The 20,608-nt window shown below is 39.9% G+C and overlaps 4 protein-coding genes across 4 annotated transcripts; 3 read left to right on the top strand and 1 right to left on the bottom strand.

The window, feature by feature from the left end:
* Positions 1-698: 698 nt before the first annotated feature.
* LOC145218544 (uncharacterized) lies at positions 699-1,875 on the top strand. The gene is made up of 3 exons (XM_080085963.1): positions 699-788; positions 855-893; positions 1,567-1,875. The coding sequence occupies exons 1-3, from the start codon at positions 755-757 to the stop codon at positions 1,848-1,850; spliced, it is 357 nt and encodes a 118-aa protein (XP_079942089.1). The 5' UTR covers positions 699-754; the 3' UTR covers positions 1,851-1,875.
* Positions 1,876-1,877: 2 nt separating this feature from the next.
* Positions 1,878-3,347, top strand: LOC145219413 (adhesion G-protein coupled receptor D1-like). Its single transcript, XM_080086780.1, has 3 exons — positions 1,878-2,357; positions 2,475-2,700; positions 2,983-3,347. The coding sequence occupies exons 1-3, from the start codon at positions 2,154-2,156 to the stop codon at positions 3,345-3,347; spliced, it is 795 nt and encodes a 264-aa protein (XP_079942906.1). The 5' UTR covers positions 1,878-2,153.
* A 5,115-nt stretch (positions 3,348-8,462) lies between these two features.
* Positions 8,463-9,404, top strand: LOC145219412 (uncharacterized). Its single transcript, XM_080086779.1, has one exon. It carries the CDS (start codon positions 8,463-8,465, stop codon positions 9,402-9,404), a length of 942 nt encoding a protein of 313 aa, XP_079942905.1.
* Positions 9,405-11,310: 1,906 nt separating this feature from the next.
* LOC145219411 (uncharacterized) lies at positions 11,311-20,096 on the bottom strand. The gene is made up of 10 exons (XM_080086778.1): positions 19,574-20,096; positions 18,772-19,316; positions 18,080-18,679; positions 17,780-17,941; positions 17,418-17,558; positions 17,040-17,303; positions 14,337-14,552; positions 13,124-13,176; positions 12,529-12,739; positions 11,311-11,565 (listed from the first exon to the last, which is right to left on the bottom strand). The coding sequence occupies exons 1-10, from the start codon at positions 20,094-20,096 to the stop codon at positions 11,311-11,313; spliced, it is 2,970 nt and encodes a 989-aa protein (XP_079942904.1).
* Between the last annotated feature and the right edge of the window lie 512 nt (positions 20,097-20,608).

The following is a 20,608-nucleotide window of genomic DNA, read 5'->3' as shown; positions in this document are numbered from 1 at the left end:
TTGATACTCTAAGTTGCTCATTCCTATGTACCAAATTCCGTTTTTTTTCTGCCCGCCATACTGTTAGTGTTGTGATTCATTACTAATGTGTTTTTACGACCTATTGAAATAAGTTACTTCAATTGGTTTACCTATTATGATGATTTCAATCCTATAATGGTAATAACCCACACATGTATTTTTAAAGTTTTCATGTTCATATGACTTTTGTAGGGCCAAGATGCGGCCCAGGGAATGGTCAAGCATACTGCACTGATAACTGCTCCAACATTATTCGTAAGTACGCTTGTGTAGAAATTGCTCATTTGGAACTATGTCGCATGCCAGCTCATTTAGATCGCAACATCATCTCATTATATGGAGAATTGAGCTTACCAATTTACACTTTTCTTTAAGTTAAATTGAATGCAAGTTGCCGTTTGTTCAATACGACAACGTACAACATTTTCACTGTGCTTGCTATTTATACATTAAATTTCTACTTGTGTATACATAAACACATTAATGTAAACCGTAGAACCTCTGGCCTATTAGAGGCGTCAAAGGGTCGGTGAAAAAAAACAATCAAAACAATTGAATGTCTGACATTAAGTCTAATGAATGCACCTGTTTGTCGGAATAAATGTCAAACAATACGATAGTTGTGCATTTACTGTATAAAAAGGGTTGTTTTTGGTTTGTTGCAGATCCAGAGTGTGCGAGGTTTTTCGATATACCAGCAGCAGAGAATTTTTGCAAGAAACATGTCAAAACAATGCTTGCAGGTTTTCTATTTTCCGATGGCATAGGTAAGAATCGCACACGATCTCATACCTTACCCAATAATTTGCAATTTGCAAATATATTTTTTGCAGAATTCGAATTTAGCGATCCAGAAACTTGTCCAGAATCAGGTAAATTTAGGTTTGCATCATTTGTTTTCAAAACTAAATCTGCGACTTCCATAACCCAGATTTTCAGTGGTTCTTATCTTTTTAAAACCAGGGGTTTGACCAGGGTTTCTTAGGCAGGAGATCAGAGGCCCACTGTGAGAAATTTCACCTAGTTTCGACCCAATCATGCAGTTCAGGTCCAACTCCTCAAAGTCGTTCGAGAACGGTTGTCAAAAGTAGCCGACTTAAACAAATCGCTTTCTTTATGTTTTTCGCTTTTTGTATGTTTTTAAGTCCATTATTGGTTTATCGGAAAATTTAGAAATTGTGGTTCTGGCCAATCCCTAACATTGTGGCTGTTTCAAGCGGGAAGTTTGCTTGAGCATCGGTCAACGTTTAGGTTGTTTTAGAACGTGTTTTTATTCAGATCCCATTTTTATCCATGCAAGCAGCAGATACTATATAGAGTTTTAACATGTTTTTTGAGAATCCTAGAAAAGTGAAAGTAATTATAATGGGTGAAAGTTGAAACCCCTGTATTTCAAATTCGATTATACCCAAATCTTGGTTTGTAAACTATTGGTTTCCTTTCGTTCCACGTGGGCTGTGAGTGCTAGAATTATAGGATATTCAAGTATTTAACTGTGCACTGGATCATCTTTTAAAAGTGTTGGATTTGTTAAATGTTTTACAGAAACTTTGGGAGTTCATAAAACTACAATTACACCAGAGTTGGAAGATCATGAAAATACAGATCCACCACAGTTGGAAGTTCAGGAAACCACAGTTTCCCCGCAGTTGGAAGTTAAGAAACCGACTGACGGGAGTGGATTAGATAACCTCGAATGCGTAATTGAGGAGTTTGGCCGGAATCATCCCGATACCAACGGAACTACCTACAACCTGTCAGATGCCCAGTTACGTGTCGTGGTTACCAACATTGACGAGGAGACGTACAACTCAATTATTCACCTTTAATCAACTCACATCGACTTCACGCTACAAACAATTAACGTTAGTCGAAACGTTGTTGCTGTGTTTATCTACAAGATAAACCAAACCAAAACTTTAGATACCGAATCATCCAGTCGGAGTTCACTCGCTATAACGCGGTACATTGCTATAGATAACTCATCGTTTATTGTTATTGCTGGCTGGAATGCCAATAGCTTCCTGCCTGCATCCAACTGCACTGCAGTAAGCGATCAGTTGCCAGGAAACGCAAGCTTTGTCGTAACCCCACCATCGACACAACCAGTCTGCAAGCAGATCGAAGAAGAAATGAAAAACACAAGCAACCTGAGGATCACAAAGCTTCAACACGTCTGTCGCTTCATCGATGCAGCTTTAAGGAAATATTCAGGTTTAGGATGCACCACAATTACCAATGACGTAACGGGTGACGTCACTTGCGTGTGCAACCACCTGACCGTTTTTAGTGTTCTCATGGCAATGGAAACCGTCACTCTCCCTCATGGCGTAAAGGTAACAGCAGTATTGCAAAAAAGGAATTATTTAAGGTTGATGATGTTATTAGGCTGATAAGCTGTTACCAAATCAATTTAGCTTAAAACAAATGTATCAACGTTTCATGTAATGCAGATCACATCTTACACCACTGAAATTGCCTCCATTGTGGCATTGATAATCACAATTGCAATTCTGCATCATTTCAAAGGCGAAAACGATCGGGTTCCAGTTCAAATCAACTTGTCAGTGGCTCTTCTGCTTCTTTACGAAGTGAACATATCCCATGACCTTGTCGTCCTGCATGAAACCTCGTGCATGGTGTTTACTTTGGCTAACCACTGTTGCTTGCTGTCATTAGGTAAGATACATGTAATTTATTAACTAAACGACAATGCAACACCAAGTCTTTTGAAGGCATTAAGCTTGTCGTGTGTCATATTAAGGGGCATGTCGCACTGTGATTTCTATTAATTGTAGCGTGTTCGCTGGTCTCTATGAACCCCTTTAGCGTAACTTTGTCTGTTCATTTTATGTTAATGGCAATACTTTATTTTGGTTAAATAGCAATAACGATATGTCTAAACTATTCCTTTGAACTAAAATCGGACTGAGCTTACTTTAATACAAGTTTGTGTTTCAGGATTCTGGTTTCTAGTGGAAGGCATCCGCCTTCTGATGGCCACCTCATTTCCTTACTCATTCAGAAGCCAAGAACCCGATAAACGTCTCAAGATCTTCATTGTGGTGGGCTGGATTGTTCCGGCTTTAATCGTGATGCCATCTGCGGGTGTGGGGTTTCACTATGATATTTATATGAAGCCCCAGCCATTCTACGAACAGTGTCACTGTCATTCAAACCAGTCTTCATCTATTCCCAAGTATGACAGATGCTGGTTGGATCCCGGCACTCCGATCTTTTACTCAACGGTAGTCGCTCCTCTTGCTCTCGTGCTCTTCGTCAACTTGATCATCATCGTGAAAACGACTCATGTGATTTTTAACTGAACAGAGGTGAGGATGGAACGAAAGACGCATTGAGAGCAGCAAAATCGTTCATTGTCTTTTTCTTCATGCTTGGTGTGACATGGAGTTTGGCGTTTTTCACAGGTGTGTTCAATATTTTGAAACACTGCCTGTTGTCTAAACTGATTTTCGAGGGTGCAGCAAAATATTCGTTTTTTGCAGAGTCAAATTTTGACCTCGTGTTTAAGGCTTTATGGCAGCGCTATAACTTCATTTTGATGCGCTTGGAAGATAAGCAGTCTTTCACACAAATTGTACCATCTTGGAACAACGTTTTTAGCCGTTAGAATGTACCTTGCATCTAGTTTGCTAGTTGGAAGTTTTTTATTGTTTTTCTTTATTGTATTTTTTGACAATCAGGCGGCAGTCCGAGGACTGAAAATGGTCCTTTGTCGTTCACGGGATTCGAACCCAGGATACTCCCGGGGACAAAACCCGATCAGGTTAGCAGTTAATTCACTTTAAAAGCTTGAATGGTTTATTAATTTAGTTCAACGCCATTTTACACAAACAAAAATTTCCTCTTTGTAGTGGAATGAATTGAATACGATGGGCAGTAAGTCTGTCATATAAACCATACTTTGCATGTTTAATATAGTACGATATTTTCGGTCTTTTAATGAAGATTTGAGTCAACAGATTCAAATAATAACTAAGATCATGAAGAGTGGCAATGCCTTTATAGGGATATTTCCGTTTTTGTATAATTTGCATTGTCGTTGGACATTTCAGTCAATTTGTGTTATTCTCATTGTTTATTTTTATCAAGCAAACAATTGAAGTTTGCGAAATGTTCTTTTGTAGTGACTTCTTTTGATGTGTGCGAAACCAATGTAAATGACGCACGCTTTTGTTACATCTAATCATACATTTCAAATTAACCACTTTAAGTGGGGTTTTGAATTGTACTCTTACAAACGTCCTTGATTCTAATCATTTTAACTAAGCTGTGCCCAAACATTTACTTTTACCATCTCAGAATTACACGATTTCTGTGTTTTGTAATTTTCTTTTTGCGAAAACAATTGAACATTTTTTGTTAAACTTGTGATGTAGCTTAATCCATTTGAATTAATTTGCATTGTTACTTCATAGAATTATCATTGTTGAACAAGTTTGCAGAACAGTAAGGGAACCGAAAAAAAATGCTACTCAGTCATACGTCCTGTTATTTGAATGATACTTAAATTGTACTGAATGTATTCTGCCGTAGGATCGGAACCTGACGGCACGAACCCGCCGGGGTACAGCCGGTTGCAAAAATTTTAACGTAGTTAAGGAAATTATGCGTTTGTATATAGTGCATTTCTGTTTATCTGTGACTTAGTTTGCATATTTCTACATTTGCCGACTCGTACTGTCCCTATATCACAGTTTTGTAATGACACAAACCATTTTTTTACCTTTTGAGAAGCATTTTTCAACAAAGTATTAAAACTCATTACAATCCAAAGCGTAGAGACAAGTTTTCCACAGTTGCATTTTTTTTAAATATGACGAGTTTTGCCCACTAACCTGTCAACGTTCAAACCATGCTCCTTCTCCAACAAAGTTCTCTAAAAAAACAAGCATGACTTTATAACTATGAACACATAAAAAGTAACATAGTGGGCTCCCTAACTATTTGCTGCTGTTAATAGTGTTACGAAATTTTGAACATTGTTTTGTGTTCAAGGGTACATTTAAAATCTACAGGATCGTTTGGATCACTTGGATTGCTTGGTGCATTATTATCACCGCTTGGCGCACCGTTATAACCTTTGCTGCACCTTAATATCGCTTGGTGCACCTTTATGCCACTTGGCGCACCTTTATATTGCTAGGTAAAGTAAAATGAAGTTGCACCGAGCGATATAATGGTGCACCAAGAGATACAAAAGTGCACAAAACGATGCTAAGGGGCACCAAGCAATATGAAGGTGCACCAAGCGATCCAAGTGATCTAAGCGATACTGTATATTTTAGATGCACTGTTGTGTTTAATGCAAATAATAATATATATATTTGCTGTGACACGTGTACTGCAGTTACACTGTTGTGTCGATAGGTTCATCCTAATTAAAAAAGTTACCAGTTATAGCAAAACCGTTGGCAACAGCATGAGGGAGAGAGAGAGAGAGAGAGAGAGAGAGAGAGGGAGATGGGCTGATTTTGCTTGGTGAAAAGAAAACATTGCAAAACCATTGCACCAAAACAATTGGTAGATATTAGTTGAATGCGCTGCAGCTACACGGTATTATAAGGCGCTATATGACTGGGGCTCACAAGAAAGTCGCATTCTGGGTAAACAATACTGGGGGAACGCCGATGCGACCACTCAAATGGGGCCAAAACTAACCATCCTGGTTAGGGAAAGAGGTAGGGTTGGCATGTGTATATGCCCGAGGCATACCAGATGGAAAATATTTTCACAAAACTTCGGATAACTTAAAAAATCGTGTTGCTTGCAATGCACACATTCACAGAAAACTAGAACTGTTATCGTTATTGAGTTTAGTTTGTTTTGTCAGTTGTAACAGCGCAAAAATAGTTGCAAAATACAGAGCTATTAAAAAGCCCAAGGTATAAGGCTTCTACCACCAAAAGTAAACATTACCTATATTTAACATTGCTGAAACAAGGACTTAGCAAAATTACCTAAGTACATTTTCGTTTTATGATTATGTAGTAAAACGGCAGACTTTTTTTCCAAAAAAATTGAATTCATGAATCAGTCAAATTTATGATATTTTTGTCGGATATGGGGGATAACACAATTTTCACAAAATATATTGCAATTTTAACCAATGATTACATGACAAAAAAAATATTTATATTTGAAAGTGTTAATAAGTTTAGTTAAATTAGTTTCTTGTTTGCTGACATTACAGCCTATTGTAAAACGCAAAAAAAACGACAGCATCAAATAATAACACGATTTAAAAATGTCTAATGCAAAAAAGTCAATAGTTTCTTTGTGCTTCAACCAGTGCACATTTGATTCAATATGCACAGTTCTTGTACTAGAAAAAACGATACACAAAATGATCGCTAGAGACAGCAGAGAAACAGTACAACCAAGACAGTACAAATAACCGTAACCGTACTAAATACTGGCTGGAAAAATCTTAGTAACATTATTTCTAAACAGCGGTTTCAAATGTTTTTTCTAGTAAAAGTTTCCATTAATAAGTTTTCCACCTAAATTGACCCCTCCGTCAAATTTACATAGCATTTTGGCAAACTACATTTGTTGAACAGCAATGATTCTTCCAAATTGATTCCAAAAATTGTTGATGTGATAAAACGTTTGCATTTGTGTGGTACTTTGTTAAAGTCACAAAAAGAAATATTGAGCATTTGCGGATCCTTTGTATATTATAGAACTTTAGGTTGAGAACAAAAAATATTTCCGGTTTTAGCTTTAAAATCGTTATCACCTGTTTTCGCATTTCGCTTCAAATTAAGCTCATCTTTACACCAGTGGAACGACATGGTAAAATGAAAAACAACATTTCCAAAACGCAAGATGATAGACATCAATATGGAGAAACGTGTTGCAAAAGTGGTTTTATTATTTAATCTGTATCGAATCATTGAATTTTTTTGAGTTTCGTTCGCTTGGTGATAAAAACACCACGACAAAAATGCATTAAAACAACCACCAAGCCGGAAAACAGGGAATAATACGTTATGGAGCAAAAACTTACAGATCATAATTGGTGGAAAATGACTGAACGCGCTGCAGTTACCACGTTTTGAAAAGCGTTAGTATGGAAAGCTCAAAACATGCATGTTTGAAAAAAGAACGCTACATTCACCATTCGTCTCTGATTGTATGCCCTGAGTCATATTGTGGTCAATTGCTTCCTGTATTGCATAAACGTGCAAGCTTCGGAGGTCGCCGCTGAACAACTGATTGTGTCTGAATTCCTTCGTGTACGCGCAACAACTGGTCACAGTGACCCAGTTGAGGTATTTTTGTTGTGGAGGTACAGCTAGCATAGAAAGATTATTTGGTTGGTTTTCTTTGTTTATAACACAAGGTTTATTATTTAACTAGTGGTTTGTTGAGATTAAGTTATGCCCGCAATATAACTACACTTGTAAATAAAGCAAACTAAGCGGAAATTAATGTTACATGTTTAGGTTTTCCACAAAGTTAAAAAGAATCGGCGTGAAAATGTTTTTTTTTTTTGATACGTGTGTTAGTACTAGGCCGATTTTATTGACTTTTTACACATCTTTCATTACACATCATATTTCTGCAGAAATATATTGGCTTGTTTGTTCCTCGTTAGAGTCTTCGAAACCGCGAATGTTTACCAATACTACATACTTGTTTAGAAGTGTAATTTCGTTTATTGTTAAGAACACATGTTTGTTGCGCATACACACTTGTGCACCGTCATATAATTTATTTCTGCATGTTTTAGATACGATCTTATGTGCCTAATTGGGATAGTTAATCATAACGATACATAGTTTTTAGAATCGTACTTGCTTAAGCATGTAATTTGTTTAGTAGTGGACGATTCAGCCATTTTGCCTGTACCTGTAAAACATGTCCGACCAGTTTGTGACCAATATAGACGACGCTTGTAATAGGACAAGCAAGGAAAGGAAATTGTCACACAACTGACTGCCACATAGCTAAGTTAGTTGATGCCGGTTAGCTAACTTCAGTTGATAATTTCCAGATAGTCACATTATTGTTTGTTCTTTTCCATTGCAAGGCCAATGAGTAAATTCGAAAACGTTGTAATGCGCTAAAGAAAATGTCTCTTGCCAATTTATTTACAATTTAATTTGTGTATTGGGATTCAATAGAATGCATTTCTTTTTTCTTGATTTTTTATAGTGCTTCGCATTTCAATCATTACTTCGGTGCAAGTAATGTGCGGTATGTTCAGCTACATGTTATTTGTAGTATGACATAAATATATATTCAAACAATTTTAAACTTAAGATACCTTCGCATTCAACAGATGAGCGCAAAACATCTAGAATTTGTGCAAAATTGTGCAAATCCCAACATCTGGCATCAGCTGAAAATATAGTATTCCTAAATCGGACAAAACATTTTTTATCATAAATAAAAAACGAATTTGAAGAGAAATGACAACTCCGGATTTGGACTCAAAGCAAAGTGATATTTGTTATCGAAGGCTTATTGAAGGTGTAAATGTAAAACGACATATGCCGACACCCAGCATTGAGAAACTTCATCGGTGTAAAGTTTGTGAAAAAACCTTTGCCCAAAGTGGGAATTTGAAAAAACATTTTTTGACCCACACTAAAGAGAGACCTCACCGATGTGATGTTTGTGATAAAACATTCACCCAGTCTTCACATCTAAAAATACACTTGTTGACTCACACTAAAAAGAAGCCACATCGATGTGTTATTTGTGAAAAAAGATTTGCTCGTGGTGGATATTTGAAAACACACGTGTTGACTCACACCAAAGAGAAACCTCATCGATGTGATGTTTGTGAAAAGGGGTTTGCTCGCATGGGAGATTTAAAAACACACATGTTGACACACACTAAAGAGAAACATCATCGATGTGATGTTTGTGAAAAGGGATTTGCTCGTATGGGAGATTTGAAAACACACATGTTGACTCACACCAAAGAGAAATCTTATCGATGTGATATTTGTGAAAAGACGTTTGCTCGTTTGGGAGATGTAAAAACACACATGTTAACTCACACCAAAGAGAAACATCATCGGTGTGATGTTTGTGAAAAGGGGTTTGCTCGTATGGGAGATTTAAAAACACACATGCTGACTCACACCAAAGAGAAAAAACATCGATGTGATGTTTGTGAAAAGGGGTTTGCACGTAAGGGATATTTAAAAACACACACGTTGACTCACACCAAAGAGAAACATCATCGATGTGATACTTGTGGTAAAAGATTTACCCAAAGTGGAAGTTTGAAAGCACACATGTTGACTCACACCAAAGAGAAACCACATGGATGTGATATTTGTGATAAAAGATTTACCCAAAGGGGAACTTTAAAAAGACACATGTTGACTCACAATAAATAGAAGGTCCATCAATGTGATGTTTATGAAAAGCCATTCAATGCCATTTCAAATTTGAAAATACACTTGTTGAGTCACAAAAAATACCAGTGTGAAAAAAGGGTGACTTTGTGTAGAGTTAACGTTGTTCACCAAACTATTCAAACCTACTGGAAGTTAATTAAGAAATTTGGGGCCAGGGCATGGGGTATCCGATTGCTTTACATTAGGAATTTCTTCACAATATCACAAAAACACTTGGGTCCCATCACGCAATCTTTTGCCTTACAAATCGTTTGAAAATGTTTCATTAAAACCAATAGCAACTAAGGATGACGTTGCTTATTTTCACAGACACAAATAAAAAACAGGATCGGTTAAACATGGTGGTAGGCTTCAGCATTGTGGATTTTTTCGTATGTGCTGTTTTGTATTTCAAGTGTTCGAAAATAAAGAAGATTTTTACTTGGATTGAACAATAACGAACACGTTGTATTTAAAGTACTTTAATTTCTGTATAGAATTTGTATCACGTAAGGTGAGCAGGCTGCAGTCCTTTGAAGTATTCCCTACATGCAAATTTAACATGGTGTAGCGGCCGTAATTCATTCGAAATCTGTGCATCCTGGATCTGCACCGACCACCGCACTAGGGGGTTTCCTAAGTTGTTTCAAACGGAACACTATCTGCCTGAAAGATACAAATCTTACCCTGTGGCACAACAGCATTGATTCTCTGTTAAACGAACAGAAACGTGTCGCAATCGGCAACAATACGCACATTCACTATGGCCGATAAACTTACACCAAGAAATATGTCACGTTAAGAAATTCAATACTTTCATACACAAACAGTATTACGACGTATAACTCATACAATTTACACATTCAAATTACGTACCAACTTGTTAGGAGTCCAGGACCGAATTACAGGCACTTTGACGGACTACGACGTTTCAGCATTTTTGTAACTTTAATTTTCATGTTTTTATAGCTACACATAAAACACTAATGTTAAACATAAATATTTTCAAAAACTAAATTGGATCAACCACAAACTGTGACTGCTCAAAAGTCTGCTCACAGCGCATTAAGAAATTGTAAAACGTGGTCAGCACAAGATTGCACCACTAATGACATCATACGCATTGTTGTGTTTGGAGATTTTTTAACCAATCATGACAGACGCTTTGTTACGTCATAGTCAATGAAATCAGATCACTGACATGAACTAGGAACAGGGAAAGAAAGTTTTTACAATCGACTATTTACAATCGAAAACAACTTTTCGCCCGCCTTGCAAATCAGGCACAACTTAGCAATTGACCTTTTCAAATCCCAAGTTTTGGTTTTGACCAGTACGGTGCGTACTGATCCATCCTCTGCAGGGTAGGTACGACTCTCCCCGTCAGCCATTTGCCTCGCGGGACGGAGTTGTCCGCGAGAAGAACAAGATCATCATGCGCTTTGGAACAGTCCATTTTTGCCGAACTTGTAAAGTCGGCAGGTACTCGTTGACCCATCTAGACCAGAATTGATTGGCTAGGTATTGTACCTGGCGCCAACGACGTCTAACGTATTGTCCTACTTATCGAAAACCCCTGCCGGTGGTGTATCACAATGCCCAAGCAACACCAGATGAGTTGGCGTTAACGGTTCGCCACTTTCTGTATCCATAGTAACTGGAGTTAGTGGTCGAGAGTTCAGTATCGCTTTCACTTCAACCATAAAGGTGATAAGGGTTTCATCATTTGGCGTTTGTCCACACCTGAGAGCTCTTAGTATTTTCCGCACAGACCGAATGAGCCGCCCCCAAACTCCAACCATGTGACTTGCAGTAGGCGGATTTGACCCATCCAATGTCACGCTGCCTGAGGCAATCATAAATCTGCGCTTGATTCCAAGCCTTCAACGAGTCGCGCAAAACTCGATTAGCTCCAATAAAGTTGGTTCCATGTCGCTGAAGATCTTCTTCGGTTTTCTTCGGCGACAGATGAATCTCCGTAAGGCGTCAATGCAATTTCAATGTGCACAGCACGAACTGTCAGACACGTAAATATATATCCGTAGCGCTTGACATCGCTCCTCTCTTGCATCTCCAACAAAAGCCCAAAGTAATCCACCCCAACGTACGTGAATGGAGGCTCTTCTGGCGCTATTCGCTCTCGTGATAAGTTTGCCATCATCTGTTGGCCGATGGGTGCGACAAAATATGCATTGTCCCAAGACACGCATTACTGCCACTCCACCACGAACAACCTAGTACTTTTGTCGTAGCGATGTCCATGTAAGACCCATGCCAGAGTGCTGAACGGTATTGTGATGATCCTCGATTATCAGATTTGTCACGTGGTGTTTGGTTGGCAGAATTACCGGATGCTTGAAATCACATGCCACAGGTACACAATGCAAGGACCTCCAACACGAAAAACGCCATCAACCAAAATGGAATTCAGCCTCTGCAAAGACCTTCCAGGTTTAATCTGACTTGATACACGCTTGTTCAAAGCATACTAAGGATCGTGCTGTAAAAGTGCACGATTTTTCTTCAGCAAACTCTTGCTTCTGAACGTACTTGATCAATGCAAGCTCTGCCTTTTGCAGTTCCGCAACGCTTAACGGATCGGTAACTTGTAGCTTCTTATTCATTCGGATGAACTTAACAAACCGTAGTAAATATCCCACAGCCTTCTTCAGTCTTTTTCAGGACGAGTATCAATTGATCAACTGATTTATGCAGTCCAATTTCGGAGAAACAAGATGAACCGCGATTTCCGTTCGCTCTTTCAGCACAAACTCCTCGGGTGGAACGTCTGGAATGAAAGGATTCGTAGGCCATTGATCCTCCGATTTGCGCAAAAACAAGGGTCCAAGTCAAGTCAAGTCAAGTCAAATTTTATTTGCATTGTCACTATACCCAATTGATATTGATGTACAGTTTTATAAAAACAGCAAGGACACCGAAAAAAACCGTTGGTTATCGAGTCAAGTGTCCCGTTATTTGAATGATGCTTGAAATATTGTGGGTGTGTTCTGTCGTAGGATCGCAACCGACCGCACAAACCTGGCAGGGTACGTCCGGTTGCATAAGACGGTGGTTGAACCCGCGGGTTCTGCTGGCCAAATGAAACCCGCCTAAACGGAAATACCAGCGCGGTTCCTCGGAACGTTTCCTGTGATCCCGTAATAGGCAGACCCGGGTGTCCCGAGGACAGTTCGTGGCGATGGAAGTTGGTTGAAAATTGGCCGTCGCTCATCTCCTCTGCTTTCCTAGCTTGCGTAAATTCGATGGCGGGGATCTCAGATGTTGATCGATGCGGAAGTAGAAGGCGATGACTGTTCTCGTCCCGGTTGGCAGATCTAAAAAAGTCAAATCCTACGGCAGTACTTTGCTCATTTTATGTTTGACTACTTAATTAGATCATGTGTCTGATTGACAAAGCAAACATAAAAAAAAACGCTAACAACAAAAACACACTGAGATAAAACTATAGGAAGGGAATGGGAGACAAAAAATCGGAATATGTGCAAAAGAAAACAAGACTGTGAATTAATTGATCTGGTGGGATTGGGAGCCTGGACTTCGAGGTGTATTAGTTGGAGATTGGTGGTATTGCATCAGAAGATGCGAACGGTATTTTTTTTACAAAGGAGGAGCGTGAGAGCGACTTTGTGACGTGTGGTTCCTTCCCATACTTTTGGACCGCGATAGCAAATTGACCTTGAGCCTATCGTGGTGCTTACATGGGGATGAAAGTAATTCTGGCTGTCAGCCCTTCTGGTGTTGTGACAATGAACTGACGAAATAGGTATAAACAGGGTATTTTATGTGGAAGATAGTGCTCCAGAATGAAACGCGTGCAACAGTTTGGCTAACTCTAGTTTATAAATATCTCTAATTTTCAGAAGGTGCGTATGGTAATATATAGGGGTGGCGCGACATCGGTAGGTGCTGCGGGTGATGGCTCGCAGGATTTTGTTGTGTTTAATGTTAAGGTTTTGTAGTGATGCTGAGCAGGCACTGCCCCAAGCGGCGATGGCATATTGCAGATGGGAGTATGCAAATGAGTAATAAATTATTCGGAGATACTTTTTTCCAACGTAATCGCGCAGCTTATACACAATACCGCAAGCTTGAGCCAATTTTCTTTCATATGCGTTATATTGTATTTCCAATTTAACTGATCGTCGATATATACTTCAAAGTATTTTGTTTTCCGCGATCGCTTTATGTGTTGCGATCCTATGAAAATAAAAGACTTGTCAAGAAGAGAGTGCTCGGAAGGACGAAACAGTAGGTAAGTTGTTTTACTGGTGTTAAGCGATAATTTGTTATATCTCGCCCAATTATCCACTTGCGTGAGTTGCTTATTTACGCTTTCCAGCAGATCAGTCAACGACTCTGATGACATGCATAGGCACGTGTCATCCGCAAATAATTTGGTAGTGAAATGGGATGCATTTGGGAAGTCATTTATATAAAGGGAAACGAGAAGAGGAGCCAATAATAAACCTTGAAGACAACCGCACGTAACGTTTTGAAATTGCGATGTTACATTTGATATGCGTGTGCATTGCCTGCGGTTACTTAAGTAGATATAGAGTAATTGTAAGGGGCTTCCCCGTATTCCATACAGGTGCTCCAACTTCCACAACAAAACCCTGTGATCGACTGTGTCAAACGCTTTTAACAGGTCCAAGAACATAGCGCATGTGTATTTCTTCTGGTCAAGGGCAGCTAACACTCTTTCATGGATGTTGTAGATTGCCAGGGAGGTGGACCGGTTACATCGAAAACCGTATTGGTGAGTTGTTAACATTCTGTTTTTTTTTCAACATAGTCATACAAACGTTGATACATAATTTTTTCAAATATCTTAGCAAAAGGGGATAGCAGTAAAATTGGTCTGTAGTTAGTGCATTCAACTTGCGAGCCTGATTTATGAATGGGCATCACTTTCGCAATTTTAAGTTCACTCGGGTATTCCCCATTTTGTACACACCAGTTGAAAGTCTCTGAGAGCAAAGGTGAAATAATGTTTTTGACCACTTTGATGTATTTACTAGGAATTTCATGACTGGGCACAGATTTACGACTGTCAAGAGTGGATATGTACATCTCCACCTCATCTGGAGTAGTGTCATAGAAGAAGGAAGACGGGTTGGCCGGGCCCTGGAGAGAAAAAAAATATGCTGGTGCAAGTCAATTTCTGGGCCCCCCTTTGAGCACTATTTATGTGCTGATGATCAAGCGTTTAATACAGGGGTTCTTAACCTGGGGTGCACGCACCCCCAAGGGGTGCGAGAACTGTTCCTAGGGGGTGCGGGGATGCTGACCCAAAAAGATTGGTTAGGTCTATTTTATTTAAGCAATTACAGAAGGGGGAGCGAAAATTGGTTAGTGATTTGAAAGGGAGTGCGAAAATTGGTTTGTGATTTGAAAGGGGTGCAGCAAGGAAAAAAGGTTAAGAACCACTGGTTTAATACGTTTATTCGCCAAAAGAACAAACAAAAGCAAGCTAGCCGCACTCATTAAACAGCTTGGACAATAACGTCAAACCTTTACAGTTTTGAAAACCTAAAATTCCTTTTTTTTACTGCATGCACTAAAGCGTTCGTACAGCGAAGTAAACGCTCAAAAGCAAATATTGGTCTTGACATGTACTGTGTTTGCTTTAACCAGGGTTCACCACAAACATTTTTCAGCGACAAGACATGGTATTTCTAAAATCCCAAAATCTGATAATGCGACTGTTAAACTGTATAGTTCAAGGGTCGGCAACCTTTTAGGCGACGCGTGCCAAAGGCTGAATTTTAAGACCATGGCGTGATAAAAACTATAAACAAGCAGTGTAACAGGTTAATATATTACTTCAATATAAACACACAAATCGGTTGGCGTGCCATACATAAAAAACACTTAACGTGACAGTGGTTGCCGCCCCTTGGTATAGTTAATTTCATCTTACGAGCAATGCTTGTATATTACGTCACAAGTAACCTAGGAAGGCAATTGTTTGCGCACAATCAGCACTTGCAGTCTTGTCTGTGACGGGCTTTGAATCAATCATAGGCGTTGTAATCCTATGAAACTAGGCAGTATCAATTCCACATATCGCGACAGGAAAACTTTCGTAGGGAGTAGTTTAATTTTTGAATGTTACAAAGTTATCAATACGATTTCGCAAACCAAAAAATATGTTCGAGGGCCGGATGAAATGACCTAAAAAATATAAAATATATATACTCGGTATACCAACAAAAATACCTACAAATCGCACAGTAAAGTTCTGCTATTGTTTGGTTAAAGCCAACTGAACAGGTTTTCTGGTAAAAAAATTCCTGTTTTTGTTGGTATACCGAGTCAAGCCAAGTCTTTTCACAGCTGAGAAGACTCAAGTGAAGTCAAGCTTTCGAAAAATTGTGACTTAAGTCGAAAATGAGACCCCATTACTTCTAATTTGTTCAAAAATAATAACTGCTTTGACGGTAATTTTCACATAGGTACGTACAGACCAATTAAAAATGTTAATACGAAGGGTCGAAGGCAGCACATTGGCTGTGGTTTGTTTGATTGGTATCACTAAGTTTATGCAGTATAGGTGATAGTGCATCCTGGAACATTTCAAATGAGTGTTTAGGGTGCCTGTATATTACTCCCAATATAACATATTTTTGTTTTAATTTAAGTTGTATCCAAAGACTTTCAGTGTCTGGGGCAATTAGTTTAATATCTGATCTTATGCTATATGCAAAGTGAGTTTTTATATAAATTCCAACTCCTCCTGCACTATGTGGAGTGTCAATATGATGGAAATTATATCCTATAATATCAGTAGCCGTGGTTATAGCCGCCTTTGAAGGTTATTTTAGTCTCATTTACCATAATAATGTCAGGGGATCTTATCATATCAGATAGCCATTGTTCTAGAGCAAGTTTGTTTTTCCTTAGACTGCGAATGTTAATGTGCATTATATACATATCTTTGTTACTAAGTGTATTCAGGGCACAGTTCAAGGATGCACTATCATAGTAATCAGAATGGGTATGATCATTGTTAGCTAATAAGCAGGGTTCATAAGGTTTTTCTGTGGGTGCTATGGCATTTACTAGCTCTAAGTTGCTAACATTGCTAAAGGGTAACCATGACAATAGGCATCTGGTACAAAAGCTATGGCATTTACTAGCTCTAAGTTGCTAACATTGCTAAAGGGTAACCATGACAATAGGCATCTGGTACAAAAGTATGGGGTGATTGTTGGTGAGACTACTTATACATTTGTTACATTTCATGTGGAAGAAAAGTGTTACAACTTTTTGAGTTTAAATATTAATCTTATGCCTTACCATATCTCTGTCACTCCGGATGGCAATGATGTTACTGTTGCCACCCTTTTTTAGAAATGTCACTCCATTTCTAGTCCAGATATGCCGGTACTGATGCTCCTTTTGAACCGGAGACAGCTATTAAATCTCTCACGGTTCTTTTTTGTGAGGCTTTCATTAATAAAAATTTGGTTCAGAGATCAGCAGAGTGTCTGTGCACTCATTCTCAGAATAGGGCAGGCCCTTGAATTCCAAGCAGGGTCTGCAACCATATTGCTCCAGGTCATTCATGTCCTCAGCAGTGGAGATGGTCACTGCTTATAATTCCTTTACGGCCTTCTTTAGTTCCCTATTTTCTGTTCTTAAAGTTTTCAGTTCAATTTCATTGTCTTCAACCTTGGATTTTACCTCCTCATATTTTTGTTGTAGAAAATTCTGGCTATTTCGGATCTCCCTTAGCTCAGTTATTAGCTCTTTTAGGATTGAGTAGGTAGAGGTTTTGCTCTCCCGAACTTCTTCCCTCAGGGATTCGATCCTATCCAGCACTATAGATTGATCATCCTTCTTTTTCCTCAGTTGTTGAGTCATATTCCTTTGCTTCAGCAGGTCAGTTTTTTATTTCAATAAGTTACCTAAGCAACCTTATTCAAATAGAATCTTTGAAGAGTATTTATTCAAATAGAATTCAGCAAACCATCTATGGCATTTTACCAACGCATCAACTCTCAAAGCCCGCGAAGCGTCATCAGCCGGATTGAGCGTCGTTGGCACGTGTTTCCACTGTGAAGCATCAGACCCTTCACCTATCTTCGTCAGTAGCGTTGTTGATGCATCGCAGTACAGACGTAGAATCTGTCCAGAAAGTTTTCAATCTTCAAGTCCAATTCCAAGCGTAGCAAGCGTAGCTGCTGTCAGTTCAAGTCGTGGAATAGAAACGACTTTAAGTGGGGCTAGTCTAGCTTTTGCCAACAAAAGGATACAACATCCACGTCTATTAAATCTTCAACCCTCAGGTATGACACGGTACCGTAACCGTGTGACGATGCATCAGCAAATTGGTGCAACTCACATACCTTGATTTTTTCCAATTGGCTAGCCTTCCAACATCTGGGTATTTGAACAGAGGAAAGTTTCGACAACTCGGAAATCCAACGGCGCCACGCTGTGGCAATATTTTCTGGGTCTTCGTCCCATCCAACACCTTTTCTGCACAACTTTTGCAGCAACATTCGGGCCTGCAAGACAACTTACGCAACAAACCCCAAAGGATCAAAAAGAGAACTCACTACTAACAGTATGCCTCGTCTGGTGATCGGCTTTTGCTTTACTTTGACATCAAATCGAAACGTATCGGTTCGATAATTCCAGCTCACCCCAAGAACACGTTCCACTTGACCGTTGTCATCTTTCAAAGAAAATAAAGACTTCGCGAAGTCGCTTGTAGATACATCATCTAATACACTTTCGTCGTTGCTCAACCACTTCCTCGAATGAAAACCTCCACGCTGCAAAGGTGCGCGGATCTCCTGCACCCATTGCTTGGCTTCCTTTAAAGTAGCGCCAGACTTTAAACAGTCGTCCACGTAAACATTGCGTCGGACTGTAGCAACGGTTTCCTCCGAAAATGCATGACAATTGTCGTCTGCCGTACGCCGCAAACTCAAACTTGCACAACACGGCGACGACGTCGCTCCAAACAAATGGACGAGCATTTGGAAATCTACTGGCTCCCTCGACATGTCTCCGTTCGGCCACCAGACAAATCGCAGACAGTCAATATCCCTAGGACCCACTCTCACTTGGTGGAACATTGTCTCGACGTCTGCAACGATGGCAATAGCATCTTGCTGGAATCGTATAAGAACGCCTACCAGGCTATTCATTAGGTCGGGACCTTGCAACAGCTGCTTGTTCAAGGACGTGTCCCGAAATTTTGCCGCGCAGTTAAACATTACTCTGACCTTCCCTGGCTTCTGCGAGTGCAGAACCGGGTGATGTGGCAAATACCAAAAATGACCTCTTCTCTTCCTTTTTATCATCTGCTTTGAGACGCTGCGCGAAATACATTCTTCAGGTAGCCGTTAATCGTCTCCTTGTACTTCTGGCACAAGTGTCTATCGTTATTCGAACAACGCTTTAGGTAGCTCAGCCTTTGCACACCCAGTGTGCGGTTGTTTGGCAGATTAGGCGATCCTGCACGCCATGGCAATTGCAAACAGTAATGGTTATCTTCCAATTTCAAAGAGTCGTTCATTAGCTTCATCGCGTATTTGTCTTCCCTGGACATTCCGACACTGGAACCTAGACTCGAATCTTTAAACTCAGTTTCCCACATCTTCTTTACTTGTTGATGCAACCACTTATTAGACCAGTTAATGTGGTTCACCTGGACGTGCTGCACACTGCATCTACCAGAACGAGACGAAGCAGTACCAAACAGGGACCGACCGAGAACTGTCTTCAGCGCGCTCGGCTCTCCGCGTCGCCCTTTTCTCTCATCTTCGATCCAAACTGCTTCAGGCACATCCAGTCCGATCAGCAGTGAAACTTCATCACTTAATGGCGTCTTGAATTTAATGTCATGGAGATGCGACCATTTTTTTCTCGCACCTATTTGGAACAACTGGTAAATTATCCACCATAATCACATGTGGCAAGTCAACAACTCCTGCGCCATCTAACGGCCTCGCAGATGGACTAATTACAGAACCGTTGTAGTTCTGTGTTTTCCCATTAAGTGTTGAAAGCGTAAATTCAATCTTGTCACCTGCCAGGGTTAAGCATATCTAGCAGTCGTCTCGAGCACATCGTCGAGTTTGAACCAGAATCCAGAAAGGCGTACGTTTCAATCTCCTTTCCGTTTTTACCACTGACCCTTACTGGAACAATATTCATATACACGTTTTGGCCAATCTGAGGTACGGACGACTTAGCTGCACACGAAGTTGAGGTTACCACGGTCTTTGGTGGACTTCCATTCCTTGCTGGACCTGGCGTTTGCTCTCTTCGCTGTGAAAGATTGTCCGACTCGGTTTCAGGTAAATCGTAAGGTAATAGCATGTGATGTCTTCGCCGACATCCTTCTACTGAACAAGAAATCTGCAATGTACATTTCCTAACAAACTGACCTTTAGCAAAACAGTTGTCACAGAGCCTAGCTCTTCGCACTATCCGCCGTCGTTCTCTGAACTGCTTTGCTTTGAACACTTTACATTGCGCCAAAGCGTGGGACACATTACAGATTAGACACTCATCACCTGTCGGCTTGCTTGTCGATGCTTCCCTTTCGTCGTAACCTGTTGACACGGAAGCAGCGTGTGAAGAAGCTCTGATCATCGTTGGCGGGGGCTTGACCGGTTTCGGTGGTCCACTGTCCTTCTTAGACGCCATCATTCTTCCAAACAGAGTGTTAGCAATCAGCGCCTTATTCTGTACGAACTTCACCAAATGAGAAAACTGCGGTTCACTTCCACGCAGCTCGATCTCGCCAGAATGTCGTTTCTACCTGTGCTGCATGTTTAGTGGCAAGCGTCTAGCAATACTTGTTCGAAGTTATTTATATCAGCAAAATGACCCAAATGAGACAAAGTGACATAACATTCATCCAAGTGACGTGCAAGCTCCTGCAACCCTTCGCTTTCATCAGCTTTCAAATACGGACCCTGGGTCTGTATTGGAACATATCTAGCTTTCTAGCTATAATAAATGGGCGACCATAATGGTCATGCAAAATTTTCCGAGCTTTGCGGTAGCCATCGTCGTCCATACACGAACAAAACAATATCATTTTTCGGCTTTCCAGAACAATACTGAATAAGATAATTTAGATTGTATTTGTCACTTTGCACACGACTAGCAATGCATTCGTCAAACGTTGTCATAAAACGCAAAGGGTTGCCATC

Source organism: Phallusia mammillata, chromosome 3 (assembly GCF_965637545.1).
Source record: "Phallusia mammillata chromosome 3, kaPhaMamm4.hap1.1, whole genome shotgun sequence".
Lineage (NCBI taxonomy): Eukaryota > Metazoa > Chordata > Ascidiacea > Phlebobranchia > Ascidiidae > Phallusia > Phallusia mammillata.
Note: the sequence above shows the minus strand (reverse complement) of the source record. Positions and strands in the feature narration are given on the sequence as shown.

Excerpts from the sequence above, each read along its gene's own strand:
- LOC145218544 (XM_080085963.1), top strand. The coding sequence starts at position 755 with ATGCTTGCAGGTTTTCTATTTTCCGATGGCATAG. Across the intron at positions 789-854 it reads TCTATTTTCCGATGGCATAG|AATTCGAATTTAGCGATCCA; the intron begins GTAAGAATCGCA and ends TATTTTTTGCAG. Across the intron at positions 894-1,566 it reads AGAAACTTGTCCAGAATCAG|AAACTTTGGGAGTTCATAAA; the intron begins GTAAATTTAGGT and ends AATGTTTTACAG.
- LOC145219413 (XM_080086780.1), top strand. The coding sequence starts at position 2,154 with ATGAAAAACACAAGCAACCTGAGGATCACAAAGCTTCAACACGTCTGT. Across the intron at positions 2,358-2,474 it reads CTCTCCCTCATGGCGTAAAG|ATCACATCTTACACCACTGA; the intron begins GTAACAGCAGTA and ends CATGTAATGCAG. Across the intron at positions 2,701-2,982 it reads CTGTTGCTTGCTGTCATTAG|GATTCTGGTTTCTAGTGGAA; the intron begins GTAAGATACATG and ends TTTGTGTTTCAG.
- LOC145219412 (XM_080086779.1), top strand. The coding sequence starts at position 8,463 with ATGACAACTCCGGATTTGGACTCAAAGCAAAGTGATATTTGTTATCGA.
- LOC145219411 (XM_080086778.1), bottom strand. The coding sequence starts at position 20,096 with ATGGCGTCTAAGAAGGACAGTGGACCACCGAAACCGGTCAAGCCCCCG. Across the intron at positions 18,680-18,771 it reads TTAACGGCTACCTGAAGAAT|AAGCCAGGGAAGGTCAGAGT; the intron begins GTATTTCGCGCA and ends CTGCACTCGCAG. Across the intron at positions 17,942-18,079 it reads AAGTGGAACGTGTTCTTGGG|GCCCGAATGTTGCTGCAAAA; the intron begins GTGAGCTGGAAT and ends GTTGTCTTGCAG.